This window comes from Xenia sp. Carnegie-2017, unplaced genomic scaffold (genome assembly GCF_021976095.1).
Source record: "Xenia sp. Carnegie-2017 unplaced genomic scaffold, XeniaSp_v1 HiC_scaffold_44, whole genome shotgun sequence".
NCBI classification, from domain to species: domain Eukaryota; kingdom Metazoa; phylum Cnidaria; class Anthozoa; order Malacalcyonacea; family Xeniidae; genus Xenia; species Xenia sp. Carnegie-2017.
The window spans coordinates 212,996-238,355 of NW_025813509.1; the positions used below are offsets into that span (position 1 = coordinate 212,996).

The following is a 25,360-nucleotide window of genomic DNA, read 5'->3' on the forward strand; positions in this document are numbered from 1 at the left end:
CGGAGTCAGATTGGAAAAGAAAAATTTTAAACTGCGACGTTATTTGAAACTAAATCAAAGGAGACCACTCGAACAAAATCTGTATGCTCGTTCAACCATTTTAACCAAAGATGCCGACGTTAGTAATCTTACAACTTAACTAACATATGTTACTGAAAGTACTTAACAAAAAACGGAAAATGCCAAATGAGAAATTAATTTAACCTAGTGCAGAGAAGACTGTACCTCATCAAAGAGCCTTTGTTAAAATATATTATATATTTTCTTACATGAAGTACGACAACTCAATGTTTCCTGTTTCTAGCATTGAGTTCTATAATAACTGGAGGGGAAACGTCAACAAAATTACTATAAATTATTAGCGCGCGAACGTTAAAAACATGGCGGATTGGTGATCAAAGTCAGCGGAGACGCGGGCTCATGAAATAAAATTGTGTCACCCTGATTTGACCACCACAATTGCGAGTATAGAAATATCAAAACTATTTATTTTCCTAACATAAACACTTTTTTAAAATTTTATTTATTAAACTGCCAACTTTTGTGGTTTGCGGATGCTGAAATAGCGACAGAAAAGGAACATTTTTGACTCGGTAAGTAGCACAGTATTAGTTTTACTATTTTTTTTAACACGATACTTGAAGAGTGTTTCTACTACTAAGTTTTAATTTAAAGTTATTTTGTTCCAGTCTTGTTTGTTCTTCACTTAATCGCTCGCAAGACGTGTCGAAGCTGTCAATTTTTATCGAGTTTTGCATCCATATTGTATCATGATCAAGGCATCAAGCTAAACTCTCCTGATTTGAATTGAGTTTACCTCCCAAAAATGGGGCATAATTTGTTCATGTTTTGTTTTGAAAAGATGAAGGGAAAGTTTACAACAGAGTTGTGTTGAAATTGAATGCAGTGCCATGCAAAATTAATGAGAACTATGGTATATGTTGTATAATAAAAATAACTATTAAACTGTTTGCCTGCTCAATTTGACTGACTGTATAGTGTAGACAATTATAATGGGATTGGAAAGTTGGATTTATGCAAACAATTTTAAAGTACTACTCAGCGTTTCTTTAAATGAAGTATTTATTGTTATAGTAAACAGGTTACTACTTCAAAACCAAGATAAAAGTAGCGTGTTGAACAATGTGCTAAGATTTGTTTCTACCTTGAAATTTTTGTTCAACAGTAGCTTTTGATTATATCATTAATATGCATGAAAAATTAAACATATTATTGTCTCATGTCATCAAATCCATACTTGGTATGATTCCAGGTGATCCAGAAATTCACATCGGATGCATTGGTTACAATGAAGTTGAATGTAGAAGAAGCGAAAATAGATGGCAAAGAAATTCTTTGTGTCTTATGAAGAATTAGTAGAAATCAATAAAAAGAATTCTTTAAACAAATTGTAAACAAATATAAATTTGCTCATGGTCAAGCAGCCTAGTCAAAGAAGCAAAGTCTGTCTTCAACATGTGACCTTTCCAATTATTTAGTTTCTTTGTACAAAATACTATTTTCGAGAAACTTGATTTGTAAGTCTTTCATTAATATTTTTTTACCAAGAGATAAAAGGAACTAATTCAAAGGCTTGATGTAAAATGCAAAGATTTAACAAGTTGTTTATCATTTAATTCCCAAATGTTAGTTTGTACATATAAATAATTAGTATTGGTAGCTGTAAGTTGTTTAAGCAAAACAGAAGAGTATTAGTGCTCGAAGGGGTTAGCATTTTTGAAAAATTATATCTTGTTCATGACATATATTATACAATTCCAAAAAACTGTAAGTAATGCACAATAATATCTATAGAACTTGCTCAATTTCTTCACCTACACTGTCAAATAACTATTTTTCCTTCATGCAGCAATAGACAGAGTGTTTTTGTCAGAGAAACCAATGCACTTTAGTTTCCAAGTTTGTAATTTCAATGGAAAATTAATGTAGTTCTGTTCAGTAATAGATCCAAGATTCTGCCAAGCTGTTTACAAAATACAAATAACCAAGCAACAGTATCATGGTGTTTTGAATTTTTTTCTTCTTTGTAGCTCTTCTAGTTCAACATACTTTCTTTATGAGTTTTCAGTAGATTTATCAGGTAATGACAATACACTTATGATACTTATCCATGGTAAATTTTCAGTTGACTTATGTCGTAGGACTGAAGCAAACATTTTCTCCCTTCCTTAGCAGCATTTAACACAGATTTATTCATTTGAGCAAGAAAAATAGTTGCACCAAACTGTTTAGAAACAGTAAACACACAGAAGCATGAAATAATGTATAAGTTTGACGAGATTGATAGGTCTAGTAAAGAATGCCGTTTGATTTTCACTTTTAAAAGGTTAAAATGTCATAAATTAACTTAAATGTTTCATCCAAAATATGCGTTTCTCTACCGTCGATTTTCTTTATTTTGATGTGTGTCTGTACTGTGTTTTTCACGCAATGCTGAAGCATTATTTTCACATGATATGCTGTCGGTATCGTAATTGTTTTTTTTTTCTCACTTGTTTTCGTTCATACAAACAGTGTTAGAAATCAGGAGGGAGTGAATATTGAAAAAAATTTTTAAAGTGGAAGTTTTGACCACCAAAATCCGCCATTACCGCCATGTTTTTGACCACGGGGTCCAGGCCCCTTTGCCCCTCCAGGTTTTATAGAGCTCAATGGTTTCTAGGTTGTTATTTTCATTTTTATTTGAGGGAGAAATTTTTTCTTTCTTGTTTCAATGTAATAAACCATATTTAATCATTTCCACTTTTGCTTGAAGTTTTCTCTTATGCCAAAGAAGACAAGTACCTCCAAAGTTTCTACGCTTCTACCAAGGTATTTATATAAACAACTAATAATTGAAATACCATCGATCAATTTTCTATAAAAGCGATTGTGTTAAAGGGGTAGTCTGACCTTAACAGAACTTTCGCTCATATGAAAGTGTATATTGTTCTTACCTCTCTCACGAAATCCTAGGTTTCCAATTCAAATTTAACTCGAGAAATAATGCCTTAAATGTGTGTATTTTTGCCTCTTGTTCGATCGCCATTGTGTACATGCAAGCGAAGCCGCAGTCCAGCAGCGGTTTTTCGTCGTGACGTCACTGCGTGGTGATCGTTGTCAACATAAGACAAAATATACTTGCAAAAGTAGAAATTACGCATAAGCATATTCATCTTTGCATTTTATTTTCTAAGTTTTTAAATTATTTTGCGCAATGGATACGGATTACTCAAACGATTCCTCTAGTAATTATTCTGGAAGCAGTGTTTCAAACTACGAAGAAATGATTAACGATCAAAACATGATTCAACCCATTGAACTAAATATAACTGGAAGGCTACCTTCTGATATATCGGTAACACACGAAATGAAGCCAAAATTTTGCGTGATCTGACCTCCAGACACGCGTTTCTGGTAGTCAAATCACGCGAGTTCGGCCTCGCGATGCGTGATTGGAAGGAGTGAGTAAAGAGTCTGAACGAATAAACTACATGTTTTGGCCAAGCTTTAGAAAGGAAAATTACTGAATTTATTTAGTTTTGCTGCGTTTTCTTTTGATATTAATACAGGAAATTTAAGTTTCTTGCCGACCAAATAATTTTTTACCCAGAAGGCTTACCGATGGCAAAGGATTGTGCTCGGATATTGGCGAAAACTTTCAAATGTAAAAATCCCAATGGGTAAGTGTTTATTCATTGTATTCATAAAGTGTTTACACATTAAATTTATTCATTGTTAAACAAGATTAGCTTATTGAGTCGGTGCCTGTCGCTTGTTTTGCCTTTATTTACGATCTCCCTCGTATATTTTTTTACCGTAGTTGAAAAGACGCAGTGTGAAATATTTGTCTGCGATATGCTTTGTCAGTTGAGTGCTGTGATCGTCTTCGATAACAGCCTCGTTAACACCATCTTCGTGATCTCTGAATAGAGGAAAGGTCGATTCCAGATTAAAATGTTGGCAAACTGCAATAATCATACTGTTCTTCAACTTTGCCCTGTTACTAATATGCTGATTGTCGTTGCCTGTCACCGTTGCTTTGAAAACGTGTTCGCAGAACTCTATACAACGATACACCGCTGTGGATGGAATCTGTAAACCACCGTTGTTCACGAAGTTGACGAAAGCTGACGCTTTTCCAGCTTCATGATATTTTGTGGCAGTATAATCATGGTCATCTACGGATAACGATTTTGGTAAAGGACAAAGGCATCGTTTGCATTCTGGGCAAGATAAATTGTTGACTAACTTCGAAAGTATGTATCCTGCAATATAAAATATAACGTTCGAAATAAATTCGCTGTTGCCTTCTTGGAGATGTTGCACCATTGCATTAATTTTATTGTCAGTGTCTTGGGCAGCAGTTTCTTGTGACTGATTATGTAATGTGGGTGAATGTTTTCTTGTACGAAAAAGTGGTATCAGGTTGTTGCAGCCAGTAAAGTCCAAACAGTTTGCATTTTTTGATGCAGTAATGGCATTTCTCATCAACATTTTCGAAGGGCATACTTCATTTGGAGACTGTTGGGTTGTTGTTCCATCCACCTCTTGAGCGAATGCAGGAAAACAGGAGTTCAATATGGTCCTGTGAATATTTGTAGGTTAAGAGATACTTGAATGGATTGATGGATGAAGAGAGCATCTGTGTTGCCATTGAAATAGTGGATTTGATGCAGGTAACAAACCCAATTACAAATGTTTTGCGCTGAGATGTACAAATTGGTTGAGAGGAAGCTGTGTTGGTTTTTAATGATAGTAAATATTCTGCTGATGATGATAACACTTCTTGCCATGTTTCCTGACTTGAAAGCCGAAGAGGTGCCTTAAAACCCTTACCCAGTGGATTCCGGGAATTAAGGATGTCAAAAAGTCGGTCGATAATGCGAATAAATGTCACTGTCCCATTACTGCCAGAGAAATTTGGTTGTTTAGCGGATTTGTCTAAAAACTCAATAGCATTTGCCACAGAGGAGCTCAATGTTTGTGCAGCAAGTCGCACATTCATTTTGTGTTTGTGAAAGTTAAGGTGATTACTCGTAAGTTTGTTTGTTAGGTTTAATCCTTCTTCCATTTATAGGTTTTGAAGTTGTTCTATGTAACTCCACTTTATAATGTTTTCCTTGCCATCCTTAAAAGAACCAAGTTGGGCCAGTGCATTGCGTGCAAGCTTTAACATATGGCAAGGGTCAAGAATTACAAACACATCTTCGCCAGTAGTTGGATGGGTAAATGAAGACCGCATTTTATCATATGTACCGTTAAAGTTGCAACCAAGACTTTCAAATGTATGAAGATTTACAGCAGTACCATCAGCTGTTACAGACCATACCTTTAAACCTGCCTTTGATGCCTTTTCAAGACATTGTATTACCAATGATGCTTGGTCTTTACCATTGATTTTGTCAACCAAAAAGTACCCAACGGGGCATTTCCAATGACTTCTGGTGCCAACTAATAAAAATACTAGTGCCTCAGAAGCCAATTTCTCTGTTTTATGTTTAGGGAGTGTATCTCCAAGATTAACAAACCCTGAATACTGGTCATCTTCTGGATTCCATATTGTTTGTTTTCGTATTGACATTGCATCAATAACCAAACAGCAGTCTCTGGAATTTGGGGAAGCAGCAACTTCATTTGATAGTGATTGGAATGCATCTTTAATGAAACCAGGGTCACATTTCATGGACGCAGACCATTTTTTCATCAAAGATGGATTGGGTAGTGGAACAATGGATCGAACATATTTATAAGCTTTTGGAGAATAAAATATAAAGTAAGTGCAAATTCTTTGATTTCATCAGAGTATCTTCTGCCTGAACGAGGACATTTTAAATTATCTCTAATATTGTATAAAAATCCCAACTGAGTATCATTGAAAGTGGACAAAGACTTTCTGCCTCTTTGAATTGATCACCAACTTATCTTTTAAAATCTTGACAACTTCACCCATGGTTTCAACCTTTTGTTTTGTGCGTCTCAGTTGTTGTTGCAAGTTTCGAATTTTTTGTTGAAGCTTATTTTTAAACAAATCTCTTTTTCTTCTGTAGATGTTTTGGAGATTTTTGGGTGGAGAAGTTTCATCAACGGAATCAGAGGTAGCTGCAAAAGGTCTTTTATTTGAAAGCTCGAGTCTATTCAGCAGTGCGTTTGAGTGGGTTGTAGAAGTTGAAACATTTTGAACATGCAAGCTATTGGACATGGATGGTATGGCATACTTTTTTAGTCGGCATTTGCCATTTTGTGAGGGGGGGACAATGTAGTCAGTTAGTTGAAAATGGTCACTGCATATACGATGTGCACTTTTTGCTGTCCATGGTACTTCAAGATGGTTTACTTGTTGAACAAAATGCTCCCATAATTTTATGGCTGCCTTGTTTTTCATGGGAAATCTGTAATACATATAAATATTCATGATCTAGTATTTTAAATATTATACTTCCAGTAATTTCACTACAAATCCTTGTCCAGTTAAATAAAGTTGTAAGCCCTGTACTAACAATATGATACCAGTTATATCTACTTTACACTTTTACTGTGAAAAAGTATTATTTTATTGCAATTGTGACCAGCGAAACAAATAAATACTGTATATGACTAAACTGTCAAAATATAGAATTTATATATGTTAGTATTTAACTGAATTTTATTAAAATTTCATTTTTGTAGTTGAAGCATGTTTAATCTTTCCAAATTGCAGTTTTGTTTGATGTCATTTTTTCAACTTATGTATTGGAATTTTACCTGTGAAAAGCAACAGTTTCTGCACCTATGTGGTGAGAAATAGCCCTGTTCCTGCACCCAATTATCACACATGTAAGTGGCATGTTTACTGAACAATCCTGAATACTTATCTTTGTCCTAAAGACGACAATTATGCAGTGAAAAATAACTTTTGTTTGCAAAATCAAGGAAATATACGCTCTAACGTTAAAAAAGGACTGGGGTGAGAAGAAGCTATACTTGTTTTTCTTCGTAAATATTACTTTAAAACATAATTTTGCTAACGTTCTGTTATGTTAATGTCATTATTGGTTTAACGTTTTTTAAGAAATTTTTAAAACAATACCATGCAAATTTGCAAGATGTCAAAATCGCATTTGTCGAGGCTTGTTAAGTTTGTTTTTTTTTCAAAAAAGGCACGATTGCTTAATTTATCTATTACCGTAATCAAACTTACTATAAATGACCTGGAAAATTTACATTTTTTGCAATTTACTTCCAGTTTTTTTTCATAGTTTTTGCAAAATCCGCTTTCAAAATGACTAAAACACTGACATATTTTGTTTTGGTCGTGTTTATCACAAGCGTGGAAAGACTGGGAACGATACTGTCGACTTAGGCTTCAAATTTCCGGGCGAAGGTAGCCTTCCAGTTATATTTAGTTCAATGTCCAAAACCTAATTTTAAATATTTACAATAAAAAGTCTCTTCAAGATTAATTTTAAGCTATGAATTTTTGGATGGCTTCTAAAAGGGAACATAATGGAAGGTATTTCAGAGTACAACTTCATCGGTATTAATTTTAATTCGAGGCTCGAACAATAGTACAATTACTACAATACTGAATGATATTTATATAATTCTGAGTCTGAACATCTACATTATAAGATAATTATAAGATTGGAAAATATTTCATGGTAAGCTAAAGCTCGCATATTAAAAAAGCTCATGTGAACCAAAAGCTCATATGAAGCAAAAGTTCGCATATTGCAATATAGCTCGTGTGAATCTTTAACTCGTATGGACCAACAGCTTGCATTCTTTGAGTAACAAGTGAAAATTTTCCGTATTATTTTTCAGACGAGGACGAACAAGATGGGCAGCAATCGACGGTTTGAATGAAACGGAGGAGGAAATGCCTGAAGAAACAGTTGAAGAAACCAAAGCACAAGACAGCATTAGTCTAAATAGTACGCCATTGAACGTTGAAAGAGTGAGTAATGATTTTTTATATGGTTAAATGATGGAGTTGATGTGCAGTGTTGCACTCCCGTCTTGTAAAGTAAGAGTATGCGCTTAAAGAGGAGATGCCTAATTATGGTGCTGTTGGTAGCGCAGACTCAGATTCAGAAAATCTTCAACAGGCAACAGCAGTTCTTCAGCAAGAAGGTACGAAGAAATTAGTAGGTACATACATGCTGCTAAACACTCATTAATGCATCATAATTGCAGCATTTATCTAAATTATTTTCAAAAGAAACGAGTTGTGAATGATTTGATATAGTTTTCTTGATTGGTTAAAAATGATGCTTTGTTTCATGCATGACTTTTAGCTTGTTGTTTTAACTGGCAATATGTTCCTTCAGGACAATTTGGTCTCAATATGAACAAAGTTGAACATGCTTATTGTGATTTTTGCATGTTGTACTTAGGTGTAGAAGTTGTGATATTGGTAAGCTTAGTCTAGCAAATACTTGCTGGGTTGTATTGCTACAATTATCATTTGACTGGTTTTCTATTTAAGAACAAAAGAAGACAGTCATTGAAGAGTATTGAGATGCTACAATTGTCAGTGACAGTCCAGTTTTTCAAGTTTATGTCAGCCACATGACAAGTGACTTTGCCAATGACATTTGGGTGATTTACAAGAATCACAGTAGTAAGTTGTGTGCTCGGTTCAGTGTAAAGTTTGAAAATGAAACTTCAGTTGGCAGTGGTCCTAATAATGAAAATGATTCTTGATGGTTTTCCACTGGATTGTGAAGAAAGGCCCAAAACTCTTGTATTTGAAGGAGAAAATGACCATAAAGTTCCTGTAGCCAACTCACTTTTGAGAAGTACAGGCTTCTATAAGTGCATTGGAAGAATGATTGCACATTCTTTCCTACATGCTGGATCACCACTATTTGGAATTTCTGAAGTAGTTGTTGATTATTTGGTATGTGACAAAGATGAGATTCCTTTAATAGAAGTTGTCGATATACCTGACATTGACATGAGGATGCATTGAATGAGGTTTGAAAAGTTTTATTCCACTTGAGCATTGCCTTTCAGTATTTTGTTTAGCAATATATATTTTGTATATAAAAATATGAAACTACTAGCACATTTGTATGCAAAGCTGAGATTTATTAACGCCCCAAAATAGGTATTTTTTATACAATATATATTTTGTATATAAAAATATGAAACTACTAGCACATTTGTATGCAAAGCTGAGATTTATTAACGCCCCAAAATAGGTATTTTTTAGTAGCCCACCTAATCAATTTGTGATTGCCATCAACATGCCAAAGTGACAAGGGGCTAGTAACATGATATTTACGTCTGCGCACTGCTCTAAGAGACAAAGCTCGAAACAATGTACCCTGTGGATCAACTCTTCGCGTCATTTCACGAATCCTGTCCTGCTGAATTCGCAAACCTCTTGCTAACAGCAATCCTGACTTACGTTTGTAGCCAAGATTGGGAAACTCGTTCGTTAAGTTTCTTATGACCAACTCGAGATCTAAATCGTTAACGTCAGAATAACAATTAGAAACTGATATACTAAACTCGTTCATCCTCCTTTCAATGGTTCTTTTGCTGACTCCTAGAAAATTTGCCGTATCTTTCACTGTAAAACGCTTATCCAAAAAATAACGCAGAATATCTTCGTTTACTTCATACATTGGTCGCCCTGGTGTGCCACTGAAAACTTAAGGGCAGCTCAATGAAGAAGATGGATTAATATCATAATGAACATCGACATTTAAAATTTCTTTTGCGTTTGAGATAAACTGCAGAACAGCCTCTTCAAGGTCGACAACTTCAGCAAATCGCAACGAAGTATGGTAAAGAGAATCAATGCGAAAAACGCAAAAATCCCGATCTGAACTTCCTTCGATGTCAGCAATACAATCCAAAATAGAGTTGCGAAGGAGTCTTACAAAGTATAACTTGTCTGCCATGTTTTAGGGTTGTAGACTTGTAGATAAAAATATTTGTTTATTTTGTTTTCATTATTACCGCATCAAGAAAATAAATTATAAATAAATTATGATGTGATCGAGTAAAATTTGATGTTTTGCGAGTCACGAATAATGTTACGTCATCATAATGGAATGTTCAACAACAAAATGAGTTTTAACAGAAATTGTACAGGTCAAAATCCGACTATGAAATTCCAGAATGGAATATGATCAAGACAAAATGCACATTGCAAAGGACAAAATGCGCATTAGTAATTGAAAATATAGCTATAAATTTTGGCGACGATCACCCTATATAAGTTTGTGATAGAGCTTTTTGTTATCTTATGCTTCAAAAATTCATTCGAATACCGAAATAAATATAAAAACAGGTCCTGTCCAAGTTTCCACATCATTGCCTAGAAGTCAATCATCTTTAGAGAATGAGTTGATGTAACTCAATTTCTCACGTACAATTCACCACGACACGATGTCCTTTGGCGTAATGTTATTTATAATTATAGGTTATCGCATAATTTTGATTATAATTATCCGACAGCCGATAAATTTAAATATAAAGCCGTCAGTGTCTCCGTGAAATGCAAAGCCATACGGCTTCAGTTTATCTTACCCGTCGGCTTCAGTTTATTTTACCAGGTTTATTTTGGGCTTGGATTCAAATACGTTCTTCTTATTAGTCTATTTGTTCGTCGAAGTCTCGTTGCTTCAAGGTCGATTTCTTTGAGCATAGTTTGAATAGTAAAAAAGCGTACTAGTACGTTATAGTTAGATTGCAAAAGCTTCCAAATAGTTCTATATCCAAGCATAATACCGCATTCATTAAGTTCTTGTAAAATATATTGTCTGATACGATCTTCATTAACAACATTCCTGCGTCAACGCAACACGTACAGTTTCAACTTATTTAAAAGAGCACTACTTGAATTAGAAATGCTATGGAATTTATCGAGTAAACTCAAAATAGTTTACTTCTGGTTGCGTTCGTGAATTTCTGTTTGTGTTGTGCTTCTGTGCATGCCTAAAATAACCTTTTATAAAGTTAAGTAATGGAAGCTGTTGTTTTTATGCAGTAAACGACCGTAGCATGTTGAAATTTAGCAAACATGGAAGGACGTTTAAAAACGTGAGACTCTATCGTTAGAGATTAGACTTTAAATTGGTATTGGTGAAACATAGTGTGTCTTTGTCGTAGACTCGTAGTACAACACTTTGTTACTAACCAATGCTAACTCCAGGTTACGTTCTAGCAACAATGAGATGGATGTTAGTAACGTTAGTAACGTCAAGTTTTGAAAAAGTAACAAATGTTTGATTTATGCACGCCGCATGATCAATTACAAACGTGTAATGAATGAGTTAGTGGTCAAGAACTGCTTGTATGTACCATGTTGTACAAACAACATGGTACATGTGCCAATTCTTCAAACCGGGACGAAAATCCTACAATCGACACCCCACTAAAATTGCAATGTCAACATAGTTCTAACTTTCAAAATTAAAAAGAAATAATTTTTCTAAAGTTCTTGACATGTTTAAAAGGTTCACTTTAGGGGTGGTCATGGGAAGAAAATTGTTCCATAACATCAATATTTACTGAGAGAATTACTATGTACCATCTCTGGTCAAATGTAAAGTTTGCATAAATTAACCCATATTCTTGGCAGAGATTGAATTTTCATATCTTCAATGAAAAACTCACATGAGATGAAAAAGAACATTTAACCACAATATAGAGAACATACAGTAGAGCCACTCCACTGACTTTTCCGTGCCACACATATCTTATTACGCATGTGATTACCATATTGGCAGCCTTTCTGTTGCATTGTGTGACCAATTGGATTGACGATATGTAAACGGAGCCAGCAAACAAAAGCCTGCTCACATTAACCCGGTGACAAGGATTCTGTGAAGCGTAAAATTGTTTTGTGTCATTGAAAAGAATTAAAGCTTTAAGCGCAAAATTTACAACTTTTTTTTAAGCGTCATAAGTCATTTTAATCGTAATTTTCAATATTCCTATACTAAGATTTAACTCACTTTAAGCATTCATTTTTTGAAAACGTAAATGCGCTTTTTGGATGGTTTTTCCCCTACTGGTACCACTAATCTTTTAAATTTGCCTACTGAGACTCGACTACAATGTGTTTCTCATCGTTACTACACATCTGAGATAAGCATTATCTTATTTTCATTACATTCTTTACTCTTGTGTCTGCAGTGTTTTTTATCATAAGTAATTATAATTCCGTCTAGTTGGAGTTTGAAAATTATTCATAATTTGCAATGGTTGATTAAATAACAAAGGTTTTTATAATATGAAATGCTTGTGCAATAATCTTTTTAAAAAAAATTATACAACTGACGCGATCTACATGATACCATGTAAAGAATGTTCAAAGCAATACATAGGACAAACATCAAAGGAAATCGAAATAAGACTCACAGAACGCAAAAACGCCATAAAACGACGACATCCGAACTCACTGCGGGCAGAACATACCTACAGAAACAACCACACATTCGACTGTACAGAAAGTAAGTACTCGGGGGCACACAGACTAAACACGAACGCGAATTCAAAAAAGCTTGTTCCAGTGAAGATAACGACACAATAAATAGACATATCAACATACCCATCATATACTCACAACTAAACAAAAAGGACAAAAGCTAAAAACAACACCAAAACTACAACATTACACTCTAATAATATTAACACCAATCATATTAACAATACACCAAAACCCATGGCAACGCATTCCACCCCATCCAATCAAATTAATCCACCCGCTAAACCAATTAGACGCTCTAAGCGTCTAGAAGCTAAAGCCTCATGTAAATAGTAATTTCCTCATTCTGACGAAGGCTCGAAGCAACGAGTTGAAAGCTCAATAAAATAGTTTTCAAACAATACGGAGAAACTCTCATTTTTTATGTACTAAATGCCTGGATTACCAATTTTCAAACTTAATAATCCATTTGTATGGAATTTTGATGAATGAAATGAAAAAAACATTTGCATTTACGAAAATCTTGTCTTAAGCTTTGACATTCAAATCCTGTCTTAGATAACTGATTCTCTATCCTGAGTTAAAACTTGTGAAACTTTATAAGATTTAACATTAGTCCTTTGGAATTTTACTAATCTCAATGTTATCATGCACTATGTATGCGTTACTTATTTATGTATTTTTATTTCTATAACAATTGTTTTTAGTCAATGATGTATACTTAGTTATATAACTAGAATGTTGTGCATAGATGTAATTAATGTGTTATAATACTGTTTGTTGAAGGAGATCCTGACTCATTCTTCATCTTCGTTCGTTATTCAAATGGGTTTATGTAACAAAACTCACAAAGATAAAAGATTGATGTTACAATAAGGTATGAACTTTCATCAACATTTTTAATCTGATATGTATGTGGTTGCGTGGTTTATATTATATCTCTCGTCCGTTTGTTAAGTATGTGACATGTAAAGAACTAAAGCAAGCATAATTTTGTTCACACGGTCGTCTTACGTCTAAAACGGAAGTAATTTTAGAAAAATTAAGCGATATTTTAAAATTACACTACAGGCATGACAAACTAGCTAAAGCAGCATCTCGATTAAGTATGACTAAACATGCATGAGAAATCATATCTTAATTTATATACCAACTTTCTAACTATTGACAATAAGATGCTTGGTAAAAGAAAGCAAAACCTGTTCAAAGGTATGAGGGAGGTGAAATAGCAATAGAATTTGTCTATGAAAAAACGGGAATATGTAAAAATTTATGTAGGGAGGGGCACGTGTCCAATCATGCATCACCTCCCTTCTTGCTGACGCCACTTTTGACTAATCTCTGTGTCTCTAGCAAATTGTTGATAGTTGTATACAAAAAACCACTTGTTTTAAAAGTTGGAAAATTTGAAAAATAGGCAAATGTTAAACACAGGAAGAATGTATTTACACAGAGAAAAAACACAACCGAATCTATTTTTGTAAATTGTTGATTGATGTAACACAGTGAGCTTTTAAAATTATAATTTGATCTTGTCTATCTACCAGTCTTATACTTTACTTTTATTGTATCCTTTACTGTTGTATCTGCAGTGACTTTATTGATCACAAGTAATTATAATTGCGTGCAGTTGATGTTTGACATGTATTTATAATTTACAATGGTTTATTCAATAACAAAGGTTTTTTATAAAAAGAACTGATTTATTCAAGAATATACATGTATGGAATTTTTGATTAATGAAGGGAAAAACCATTCACAGTTTCGAAAATTGTGTCTTAATCATTGGAATTCAAATCCTGTCTTTGATAAGTGATTGCCTATCTTGAAATAAAACTTGTGAAACTTTATAAGATTTAGCAGTAGTCCTTTGGAATTTGACTAATCTCAATGTTATTATGTATTCTGCATGAGGTTCTTATTTATGTATTTTTATTTCAATAACAATTGTTTTTAGTCAGTGATGTACACTTAGTTATATAACTAGAATGTTCTACATAGACGTCCTTAATGTGTTTTAATACTGTTTGTTGAAGGAGATCCTGACTCACTCTTCATCTTCGTTAGCTATTTAAAAGTGTTTATTTGCCAAAACTCACAAGGATAAAGAATTGATGTTACAATAAGGTATGAACTTTCATCACCATTTTTAATCTGATATGTATGTGGTCGCGTTGTTTACATTAAATCTCTCATCCGTTTGTTGAGTAATAGACATGTAAAGAACTAAAGCAAGCATATTTTTTCATCACGGATGTCATACTAAAGCCTTGTTTCTAAAACGAAATTAATTTGTCGAAAGTAAAGCGAGTTTCAAAACCTATATTACTAACTTTAAATAACAAACTTGCAATAGAAGCATCTCGATAATGTTGACTAATCATTCAAGTGAAATCATATTTAAATTGATTTACCAACTTTAATTCTAACTATTGACAATAAGCTGCATTGTAAAGGACAGTAAAACCTGTTCAAAAGTATGGGGGAGGCAGAATAACATGAGAACATTTTCTACATGTATGACGCTGAATTTTTCTTTATAAGATATACTTGTCTATGGAAAAAGGTGGATTTGTAAAAATTTATGTAGGGAGGGTCACATGTTCAATCATGCATCACCTCCCTTATTTGCTGACGCAACTTTTGACTAACCTATGTGTGTCTAGCAAAATGTTTATAGTTGTATACAACAAAGCATTTCTTTTAAAAGTAAGAAAATTTGAAAAATAAGCAAATGTTAAACCCAGGAAGAATGTATTTACACAAAGAGAGAACGCAACCGAATCTTTTTTTTTGTGAATTGTTGGTTCATGCAACACAGTGAGCTTTTATAATTATACTTTTGATCATGTTTGTATAACAGTTTTAAGGTTTACTTTTATTGCATCCTTTACTGTTGTATCTACAGTGTTTTTTATTGAACATATAAATAAATACAATTTCCTGCAGCTGATGTTTGAAATGTATCCATGATGTACAAAGTTTTATTTAATAACAAAGGTTTTTTATAATATGAACTGACGTATTCAAGAATATACATGTTTGGAATTTTTGATTAATGAAGGGAAAAATCCGTTCACAGTTTCGAAAATCGTGTCTTAATCATTGGCATTGAAATCCTGTCTTAGATAGGTGACTCTCTATTCCTCAGTTTAAACTTGTGTAATTTTATAAGATTTAGCAGTAGTTCTTAGAAATTTGACTAATCTCAATGTTATTATGTATTCTGCATGTCAAACTGATATGTATGTGTTGCGTTCTTCATATTAAAACTCTCATCTTTGCCAGATATGTGACGTGTAAAGAACTAAAGCAAGCCTAATTTTGTCTTCACAGTCTTCATATATGAAGTCTTATTTCTAAAACGTATGTAATTTGTCAAAAGTAAAGCGAGATTCTGGACCTATATCACTAACTTTACATAAAAAATTTGCTACTGAATCATCTTGATAATGTATGACTAAACATTCAAGAGAAATCATATTCAAGTTGATATACCAACTTTCTAATTATTGACAATAATCTGTATGGTAAAGGACAGTCAAACCTGTTCAAAAGTATGGGGGAAGGCAGATTAACATGAAAAAATTTTCTGTATGTAGGATGCTGAATTTTTCTTTATAAACTGTAAATGACACTAGTGCCAGTCCCCAAGAATGGAAACAATATTTTTGTTAATGTAAACTTACGAACGCGTAAAGTATTAGTACTTCTAACTTTTTATCGAAAATATAGGAATCATTGCGATCTGGATATAAACGTGAACAATCGGTAATGATACTTTACTTATATTCTGTTGTTTTGTTTGTTGTTTATTCATTTCCTATCTAATTCTAAGTACATTTTCTGTATGTATCTAGTTGACATCTACTATCAATAATACCAAACGTTGTGTGCGGGTGCCAGAACTTTTATGCTGCGTGAGTTATACAAACTATACTTGTGTATAGAAAAAATGGGAATACGTAAAATTTATTTAGGTGGGGGGACATGTCCAATTATGCATCACCTCCCTTCTTTGCCGACGCCACTTTTGACTAAACTCTGTGTGTTTAGCAAAATGTTGATGATTGTATTGAACAAACCATTTATTTTGAAAGTAAGGAAATTGGCAAAATAAGAAATTGTTACACACAGGAAAGAATGTATTTACACAATGGAAGAACGCAACCGAATCTATTATTTCTAAAACGAAGTTAATTTGTCAAAAGTAAGGCGAGATTCTGAAACTATATTACTAACTTTACATGGTGATTAATGTGGGTGAGGGCTAGATCTCTACAGAGAGTATTGCTTTGAGTTCCAGGCAGTTAATGTGCGAGTTAATGTGCCCAAACAGTATTGCTTTGAGTTCCAGGCAGTTAGTGTGCGAGTATTTTTCGGCAATTGACCAATCGCCTTCGGTGGACTGTTTGTTAGTAGTTGCGTCCCATCCCTTGGTAGAGGCGTCCGTATACAATACGTGGTCAATCTTGCCATGGTTCAGATGTTTTTTTGGACTCATATGCATTATTAATCCACCAAGATACGTCCTCCAGCGCCGAAGGAGAGAGTTTCAATGTCGAATCAAAGTTACCCTGTTAGACTTAAGAGCTGTTGTTTTGTCCCTATCAAGATCACGATAAAACAGTGGGCCATATTCAACGCCAGGGAAATAAGCTACCTTCATACCAATTAGCTTGACCACTTCCAGTATGCTAGGAGGGTCAGATTTTAGCACCCCCCTGGCAACCTTGCTTAATTTGTTGTGTTTCTCTATGGATATAGAAATAGTCATATCTATTAAATTTAACACAAACCCTAAATGTTGTAAAATCTGTGTGGGCTCTGTAACAGATTTATCTTTATGTGGTAGAAATCCTAACTTCTTAAACAATTGTAGAGTGTCATGTACGTTTTGCTCTCATTCTGAATAGGAGTAGCCCATTAAAAAAGAGTCATCAATGTAACCGCTAGAAATGTGCCCAAGCTCCCTCAGCTTAGAATATACAGGCTTGAGTATCTTTGTAAATAAACGTGGAGCGGAACATAATCCTTGAGCAAGGCATGGGATTTGGTACAGATTACCTTTCCACATAAATTTTAAGTATTTTTGATGCTCTATGTGTATTGGTATCGAGTAATAGGCATCTCTAAGTTCAACGGATGACATGTAGCACCCAGGTCACATAAGCTGAGTACAAGTATGGATAGATTCCATTTTAAAGTGAAGATATGTTACAAATGTGTTGAGCTCTTTTAGGTTTTAATATCATTCTAAAAGATCCATCTTTCTTTGCTCTAAGAAAGATATTGGAGATAAACTCGTCCTGTTCATGCATGCTTGTAACAATGATACCTTTCTCTAGAAATTTTGTAACTTGACGATCGACATTTTGGACTTCCGAAGAAAACATTTTTATAGAGTGGGGTGGTTTCAGCTGGACTGGGTCTATAAGAAAATCAACCTTGTATCCGCTTACAGCTGATAAAATGGAAGGATCTTTAATTAGCTCCCTCCACTTCCCAATAAATTGTTGTATCCGGCCTGCAACTATACTACAAGCATTAGCTCCTCCAGATTTGATAGAAGTACTACACCCGGGTTTACTAGAACTTACATTGTCGAGAGTAGAAGTCACTGCTTTCTTAGTGTTTTCCCCCCTATCTCGACTTTCCTCTTGGGTTGGTTTTGATAATAGTTTCGTCGTTGGGGTCGGCTTTGCAAATGACCGCCCCGACGTTGGAATAAAAAATGTACATTGGAGTTATATGAGCTGGTGGACCGTTGATCGTTGTGTTTCCGTTTTTGGCTTGTCAGTTGCTGTGCAGCCTTTTTGCTTTCTTTTACTGTTTTCAGGCGTTCCTTTAAATCATCACCAAACAATTCTTCAGCAACAGGTTCTTTGTTACTACAGATTGCCTCATAATTTTCATCCAGGTCAACTTTGAACAAGCCCCTGCGGCACATGTTTAGATCATGATTAGCTGAAGTAAGAAGCACAATAGATATGGACAGCCCATCCCAGATGATCTCTGGTGTCGGTGCAGGTGTTGTAGGGTTTGTTCCAAGAGAGGTACTAATCGATCCCGCAATTTGGGAAATCGGAATGAGGCCCTTTATTAAGGCTTCTTATAATTTTTATAGACATGCATTCATGCTACGTGTGGATTTCCTAGAAATGTCCCAAATTTCTGGGTTTACCTTTGTAACTCTTAACAGGTCACAGTTTTCGGGGCATTTTACCCTTTCCTTCCGTTTTCATAATGTTTGTTCGTTTAGTCCAATGGACAAAATGCTGGTCATGATTTTATAAATTTTAGTTGGCAATGGTTGGTCTGTCAGTTCATTCTCAGTCACTTCGTGAATTAGCTCATCTACCATAGCATCGCTTTGGTTTGCTAAAGCTGGAGCTGTATCTGCAACTAAAGCAGCAGCCCCGGTGGTTGAGTGTTCGTCATCAGTTTCACCTTCAGACATAACATCACCATCGTTCCATTGGTGTGCGGCATCATAAGCTTGCTTGAGTTCTTTTACGACAGGAGCAATAGTATTCATCCAGACAGGAAGTTGATCGACTTTCCTGTTAAGGTCGTCCTATATGGTTTTTCCTTTATTTCCTTCTTCTATGAGATTGTTGTTGTTGGCTTTAGCAGGGTGTTTATACCCGGCCCCGCCAGATTTGCTCATTTTGGCTTGTAGACGAGATCGTTTCTGTTACGGTTCATCGTCTACATTCACGTCTCCTAATAAGTCCGACAGCGTCGCATTAGGATGGTTATGCAAGAGCGTCAGGTCGTCTGCTTCCTCAAATAATTCGCTGACTTGTGCCATTTGTTGTTGAATAGATTATCTAACTACAGAAAAAGAGTTTGCCGCGCAAACTTAGTGGTTATGTAGGTGTTTTGTCCTTTATTGTTTTCTAAAATTTTTTTGTCGTTTTGCCACAGCAGGATGGCAAATTATTTTATGGATTATTCGTATATGACCAAACACGCCATTTGTGATGGCGCTGAGCAAGGTAGAGAATGACCAATGTGCGCATGCGTAGTATTTCTCGTGGGATCTCTGCGGTAGATGCTAATAGAATCAATGTTTATTTCCATTCTTAATGAAAATCGTTTGAATGTTTCTATAATTGATTTTTAAAGCTATTATTAATACCACGACTGGAAAGTGTGTTTCTTTTTTTTTTCAAATTATCCACTATAAAAATTGTGGCTCTTACACGAAGAAAAGGTTTGATAATAAATAATTCTGAGTAAGTGATGCGCTTGACATTCACAGAAGCAAACGTCATAAAGTTATTTTTCTTTTTAAATATAATTAATCTTAAGTAAACAGTACAATGTACAAATGTAAAGTAAAGATTTGGTTCCAGGGGTCAAAATGAACTCATGATAACGTATATATTTTATCATCATTCATTATTTTTCAATATAATTACACTTTAGTAAACAATACAATGTATAAATGTAAAGTAAAGATTATGTTCCAGGGGTCAAAATGAACGCCAGATAACGTACATATTTCATCATCATTCATTTTGCACGTAAATTATTCTTAGATGAACTTTGATTTAGCATGTACACTGAGAAACTTAAATCAAGATACTTGTTTTGTTTTCCAACGTGTCTAACTGTTTTAGTTACTTGAATTAAATCGAGTAACAACACAAAGTCGAGAAATTTCCCTAATTGTCAGGCCAGGCCCGCCGTGAGGTGATAGGCAAGGGGCATTTTGCCTTGGGCCAGTAATATAATAGGGGCCGGCGCCTCCCCATTTGGACACATGAAAATTGCAAAATAAAAGTTTATAGAAAAAGTAATGAATGATTTTTGTATTATTTGTACTTTTCTTACGTTATCTCATCTAGCTGAAGACATTCATCAATTGTTAAGTTTTTTGAAATTCTCGTAGCATATTCAAACGAAATCGCGCTTTAAATGTTATCAAGATGAGCAGGCACGTGGCTAGGATGTAAAATTTGGGGAGGAACAACATTTTTTTGGGGGGAGGAGCAGTTTTAGACGTCAACTTATTTTGTATTATAACAATAATATAATTTATCACTACTGAGTTTTTTCAATACCTATGCTTTAGAGCGTATAATCTACACTTTGTTTTAGTGACTATAGTCAAAACCTTACAGCTGAAAATATCATTCATTTATACTCTTTACTGGTGATTACATACGTCAAATATAACCTATAGGGGACTACTGCAGTTTAGCGGACACTTTGGACGCAGACCCAAACTTTACTCTATAATCTCAAGCAAAAACGAGCCCGCGGTTACAAGCGCTTCGGGTGTCCGCTAATATGCAGTCTAGGAAAAATTTAAATTGGAACAGAATCGTCAGCAATATACTCTTATCAAAATGTTAATTAGCAAATATTCATACAACACAGCAAACCAGTTTGATATATCCTGGTAAAAGAACGACGTATCTCTTCATCACACGATTGTTAGACAAATAAGATATATTATTTATTAACTAGGAGTTACTATTGCAAGGTAGTTACTGCCTCATGCGCCTAGTAGGCGAAAATATTATGATTTTTTGTGTTTTTTTTTATTGTATCAAATCTACTATTTTAATGCCTTGATATAAGATCATTTACTGGGTCATGTCACTAGACAGTGAACAAAATTTTTATCGAGAGAAAGAAATCTTATTCCTCATTTCTAGAATAAAAAATGGCTTCGCCACATAAAAACTTAAAGATTGAAAAAAATTTTACTCTTTTGAGTAAACTTTTAATCAAAAAAGGAACCCAAGCCTTAAAAACAACATTGCAATCTTTATTAAAGCCATCAAGCTTAGCTGGTAAACTTAAAGATCCCTCTACAAAGAAGACACTAACATCTTTGAAATTTAAAGTCATCAAGAATGAGCAATGGGATCTTCTTTACCCGTCAATTGGTGACCCTGACATTGAAAACTTTGATCTTTCATTATTGATTATCTTATTACGTAACATATGTGGTCTAACAGCGCCACATGGTGGATGGCATAATCTTCCTGCCTCTTCAGATACTTCAATCTCAGCAAACATTGCAAGAATAAAGTTTTATCGACACAAAGTGTACGTTCACATGACTACAGCTAATGTAGATGATAGTGAGTTTGAGTTCCTGTGGCAGGAAATTTCAAAAGCGTTGGTTGGTCTGGGTATTCAACAAACTGAAATAGATGAATTGAAGGAAGCTCCTCACAGTCACAATGAAGCAAACCATATTAAAGGTAGAGTTTTAGTTTGCAGAAATAAAGATAACCAGGTTCACTTTACCAAGGTGAATAAAAGAAACAGTACGTGTCATATAATTTAGAGTTAAATCATAAAATGCCTATGAAGCAACAATTTAGCAACCTGTGTTATACTTTTATTGAACAGACATTTTAATATGATAATGGACTTCTTGTACTAGTTTATGCATATCACTTTTCATTCTCGAGATATTGAAGTTTTTATTATGTCCGATTTATCTGATGTCAAATTGCATAATGAGAACTAGATGTATTTAATATATTTGTTGATACATTATTTTAACATGGCAGAGTTTCCTTCTTTGGGACGTGTTAATGATATAAATTACTGCCTACCATTATGAACCTAAAGTTGTCAAGAAAATTGAGGGTATTTGAAACATTGCAGCAACTCATTTTGCATGCAATATTATGTCACAATTTAATTTAATTGGTAATTGCAAGGACTTCAGTATTTTCAGAATGAAAAAAGTCATGCAGAAAAGGTTTTAGAAAGCACTCTGTCATTTCAAAAGTTCTGGTCAATACAGATATAATTTAACTAACAAAATTTTTGTTTCATTGGCACTTTAAGATGTCCAAACAAGGTTTGAGAGAATAATTGTTGAGATCGAACTTCAATGTTAATGTTAGGCAACAAACATAAGATATTCTATCTAAAAGACGAGTTTTGAGAATAGAAAGAAAAATTGAATAAAGCTATTTTGTTATCTATTGGTATAAAAAATTTTTTACACTCTAAAAAATATGTGCTCTCAAAATTTTAATTTAATATTTTCAAAAAACGCAAGATTACTCCTTAAGAAAAATTCATGAAATTAGTGCAGAAAGAGGTTTTTGTGATTAATTGTTTGGTATAAGCTAACCTCGAATGTTACCAGTTAAAAAATTTATGATATGTCTAATAATTGTTAATACGTTTGTTTTAAAAGTGTACGGTAACAGTATCCTTTCCTAATTGGGGAAATTTAAGCTATTTTAATGTATTTATTTTGTTTATTTAACCCTTGATTATAATATTTTTATGTAGAAGAGTGGGACTACATTGATGAACCAACAAAACATAGAGAATTGTTTTTAAAATTAATTGAATATGGGCACAATCGCAGTGTTGAGGTTAAAGTGATGGGCAATGTACGCGTAATATTCTCGGAAGAATTTTGCATTGGCGAAGGAAGGGATGCAACCCGTGTTTTTCTTGGACTGGGTAAGGATGGTTACGGTAAAGCAGTGAAACAAATACATCGGCATAAATTCATCCAGCTTGCACATCACGAAAAGAAAATTTTAAATGAATTCAATGCAAAGAAGTCGAAATATGTTGTGAATTATTTCTACTTAGAAGAAGATACTGGAACAGAATATGTTTATTTGGTATTACACTTATGTGAAGAATCATTGGAGAGTTTTGTCGAGTCTTCTACTTTGCATGATCTTCAAAAAGCTCTTCCTGATATTCTTAGACAAATTTTAAAAGGATTAGCTGATCTTCATAGCGGCCCAATTCGTATTCTACATCGGGATTTGAAGCCTTCCAATGTTCTGCGAGATTCAAAAAGCAAATTTCTGATAGCTGACTTTGGCATAAGTCGAATAATGAAGAATGACACAACAACATATGAAAGCAATTCTTCCATGGGAACCCTGCATTGGATAGCTCCTGAATCATATCGCGAAGATGATGATTCAGTAAACAAAGCGTATTACAAAAGAAGGTCTGATGTATATGTAAGTGTAGGAATGTAAACATTTGTAAGTTGTAAAGAAACTCAATGTTGTCAAATTGCATTTTGATGTAACGCTTTTTATTATTTTAGAATGCAGGGATGGTAGCTTATTACGTAACAACAAAAGGAAAACATCCTTTTGGAACTATACCCTACAGACTGATTAACATGTTAAATGGAAACCCTGTTGGTTTGAAAGAAATCGAGGATGAAACACTAAAGGACCTTCTGTCGTGGATGTTAAATCTAAAACCTGAAGACAGACCATATTCTAACGAAGCATTAAAACACCCATTTCTCATGTCAGATAATGAGAAGTTTGAAATGTTAAGTAAAGTTGGGAATCTTCGGCAGATTAAGACAAATGATCTCCAGTCAAGTGTCGTTCAAAAATTGAATAGCGAATCCGTAGATTTGGAAAGTCAAATGGGTAGTGATGTTTATGAATATTTCGTGAATGGAAGGCCCTATAAATCTTCATGGACAGAATGCTTAAGACTTATTCGAAATATTGATCAGCATTGGAACGATCGACCTCTACCACAACCAGAATTATTTTACAATATTGGCGATTACAAGGCGTATTTTCTCCAAACATTTCCTAATCTCCCTGTTCGGGTACATGCTGCTGTCAGGTCAAATAAAGAATTGAAAAACAAACCAGAACTCAAGAATATTTTTAATTTTAATGAAAGCGAACTACATCAATAAACATTTCTGAAATTATTTTAAGTACTAAAAGTCTGGCATTGGTATTTTGAGCTCTTGGGAGTTCCTTATCGTATAAACCTGACCATCAGGAGTTGTGCATAATTCCATAAGTAGAATCTTTTGTGTTTTACTATCTCACATTAATTACGTAGCTGAACCATATAAAATAGTTGAATTAAATAACATTTTCATGAGATTGAGTGATTAACAGCATTTCGTGTAATAACTTGTGAATGGACTCAATAATATTTTAATTAGTTTTATAGAAAAATATTTATAGTTGTCCTCATTTTTTGATATTTTGCTTATTTCATGCGCTGTAACCATGACAATTATTTCGTGCCTAAATCCGCACAACTAAAATGCAAGTGCTATGTATTTAAGATTTCTTAAATGAATATTGAATATTCACCTAAATACACGTAAGGTCAACTACGGCGCTCTCTATTGCCTATATTCTAAAAACTCTCTCACACTCACATTTACTGAGAAAAGTTTCAAAATAATCTTATAACTGCTGGAAGACCTTGTATTTACTCCACAGATAGAAAATGTTGAAAGTTACGTTGATTTTATCATCTCAGATCCCATATCATCTGGTAGGTATCCGCAAATTTATGTCACATGAAAGCACTCAGTATTAGTTGTGTGACAGTTTTAGTTTAAAGATTTGTAAATCATTTATATAAATTTTGAGCTTTTTTGCTTTTTTATTTTATTGAATTAACCTCGCAAAGAACATACTATTACAACAAAAGAACGTGAATAATTTCTAAATGACAAAGAACAATGCTACAGCTTTCTCCAGTTACTACAGCCTTTTAAACACAACGTTACCAACATTAAAAACAACACGATTTATATAATGTATAATAAGTGCGAAAAATTTATCTTGAATTGACGAAAGCTGACATTTTTGCCTCTTAAGTTGTTTGGATTTATTCTAGAGTGTACTGCATCTATTTAATTAAGATTTTAGAAACGTTTTTATTTTACAATGAGTTGTAACATATGAAAGCTAGATTTTCTGGATTGTACAACCGTGTTTGACTTTGGCAGCGAGGATTGGCTTGTAATAGTAACTAATCTTCATCAATCTTCACAAGACTATAAATTATTTTGTATTTGTTTACAAACAAAATAGTATGCTTTTTTAAAAGACCTATGACACGAAAATATTTATGTTTGCAATGAACAGAACTTTTAAAATGACAGTGTACTTTCTAAAACAGTTTATGCAGATC

At 34.0% G+C, this 25,360-nt stretch overlaps 2 protein-coding genes across 2 annotated transcripts in view; both read left to right on the top strand.

Annotated features, from left to right (window-relative positions):
- LOC124456230 overlaps positions 1–25,360 on the top strand; it is a 156,674-nt gene that overhangs the window by 11,481 nt on the left and 119,833 nt on the right. Inside the window, exon 2 of the mRNA XM_047006715.1 lies at positions 14,464–14,554. The gene's annotated coding sequence lies outside the window, so the exon portion shown is untranslated. The remainder of the gene's footprint in view (positions 1–14,463; positions 14,555–25,360) is intronic.
- LOC124456227 lies at positions 7,452–24,312 on the top strand. Its single transcript, XM_047006713.1, has 9 exons — positions 7,452–7,492; positions 7,804–7,940; positions 8,026–8,112; positions 8,310–8,395; positions 8,651–8,881; positions 16,163–16,198; positions 21,222–21,654; positions 22,709–23,406; positions 23,496–24,312. Exons 1-9 carry the CDS (start codon positions 7,452–7,454, stop codon positions 24,114–24,116), a joined length of 2,370 nt encoding a protein of 789 aa, XP_046862669.1. The 3' UTR covers positions 24,117–24,312.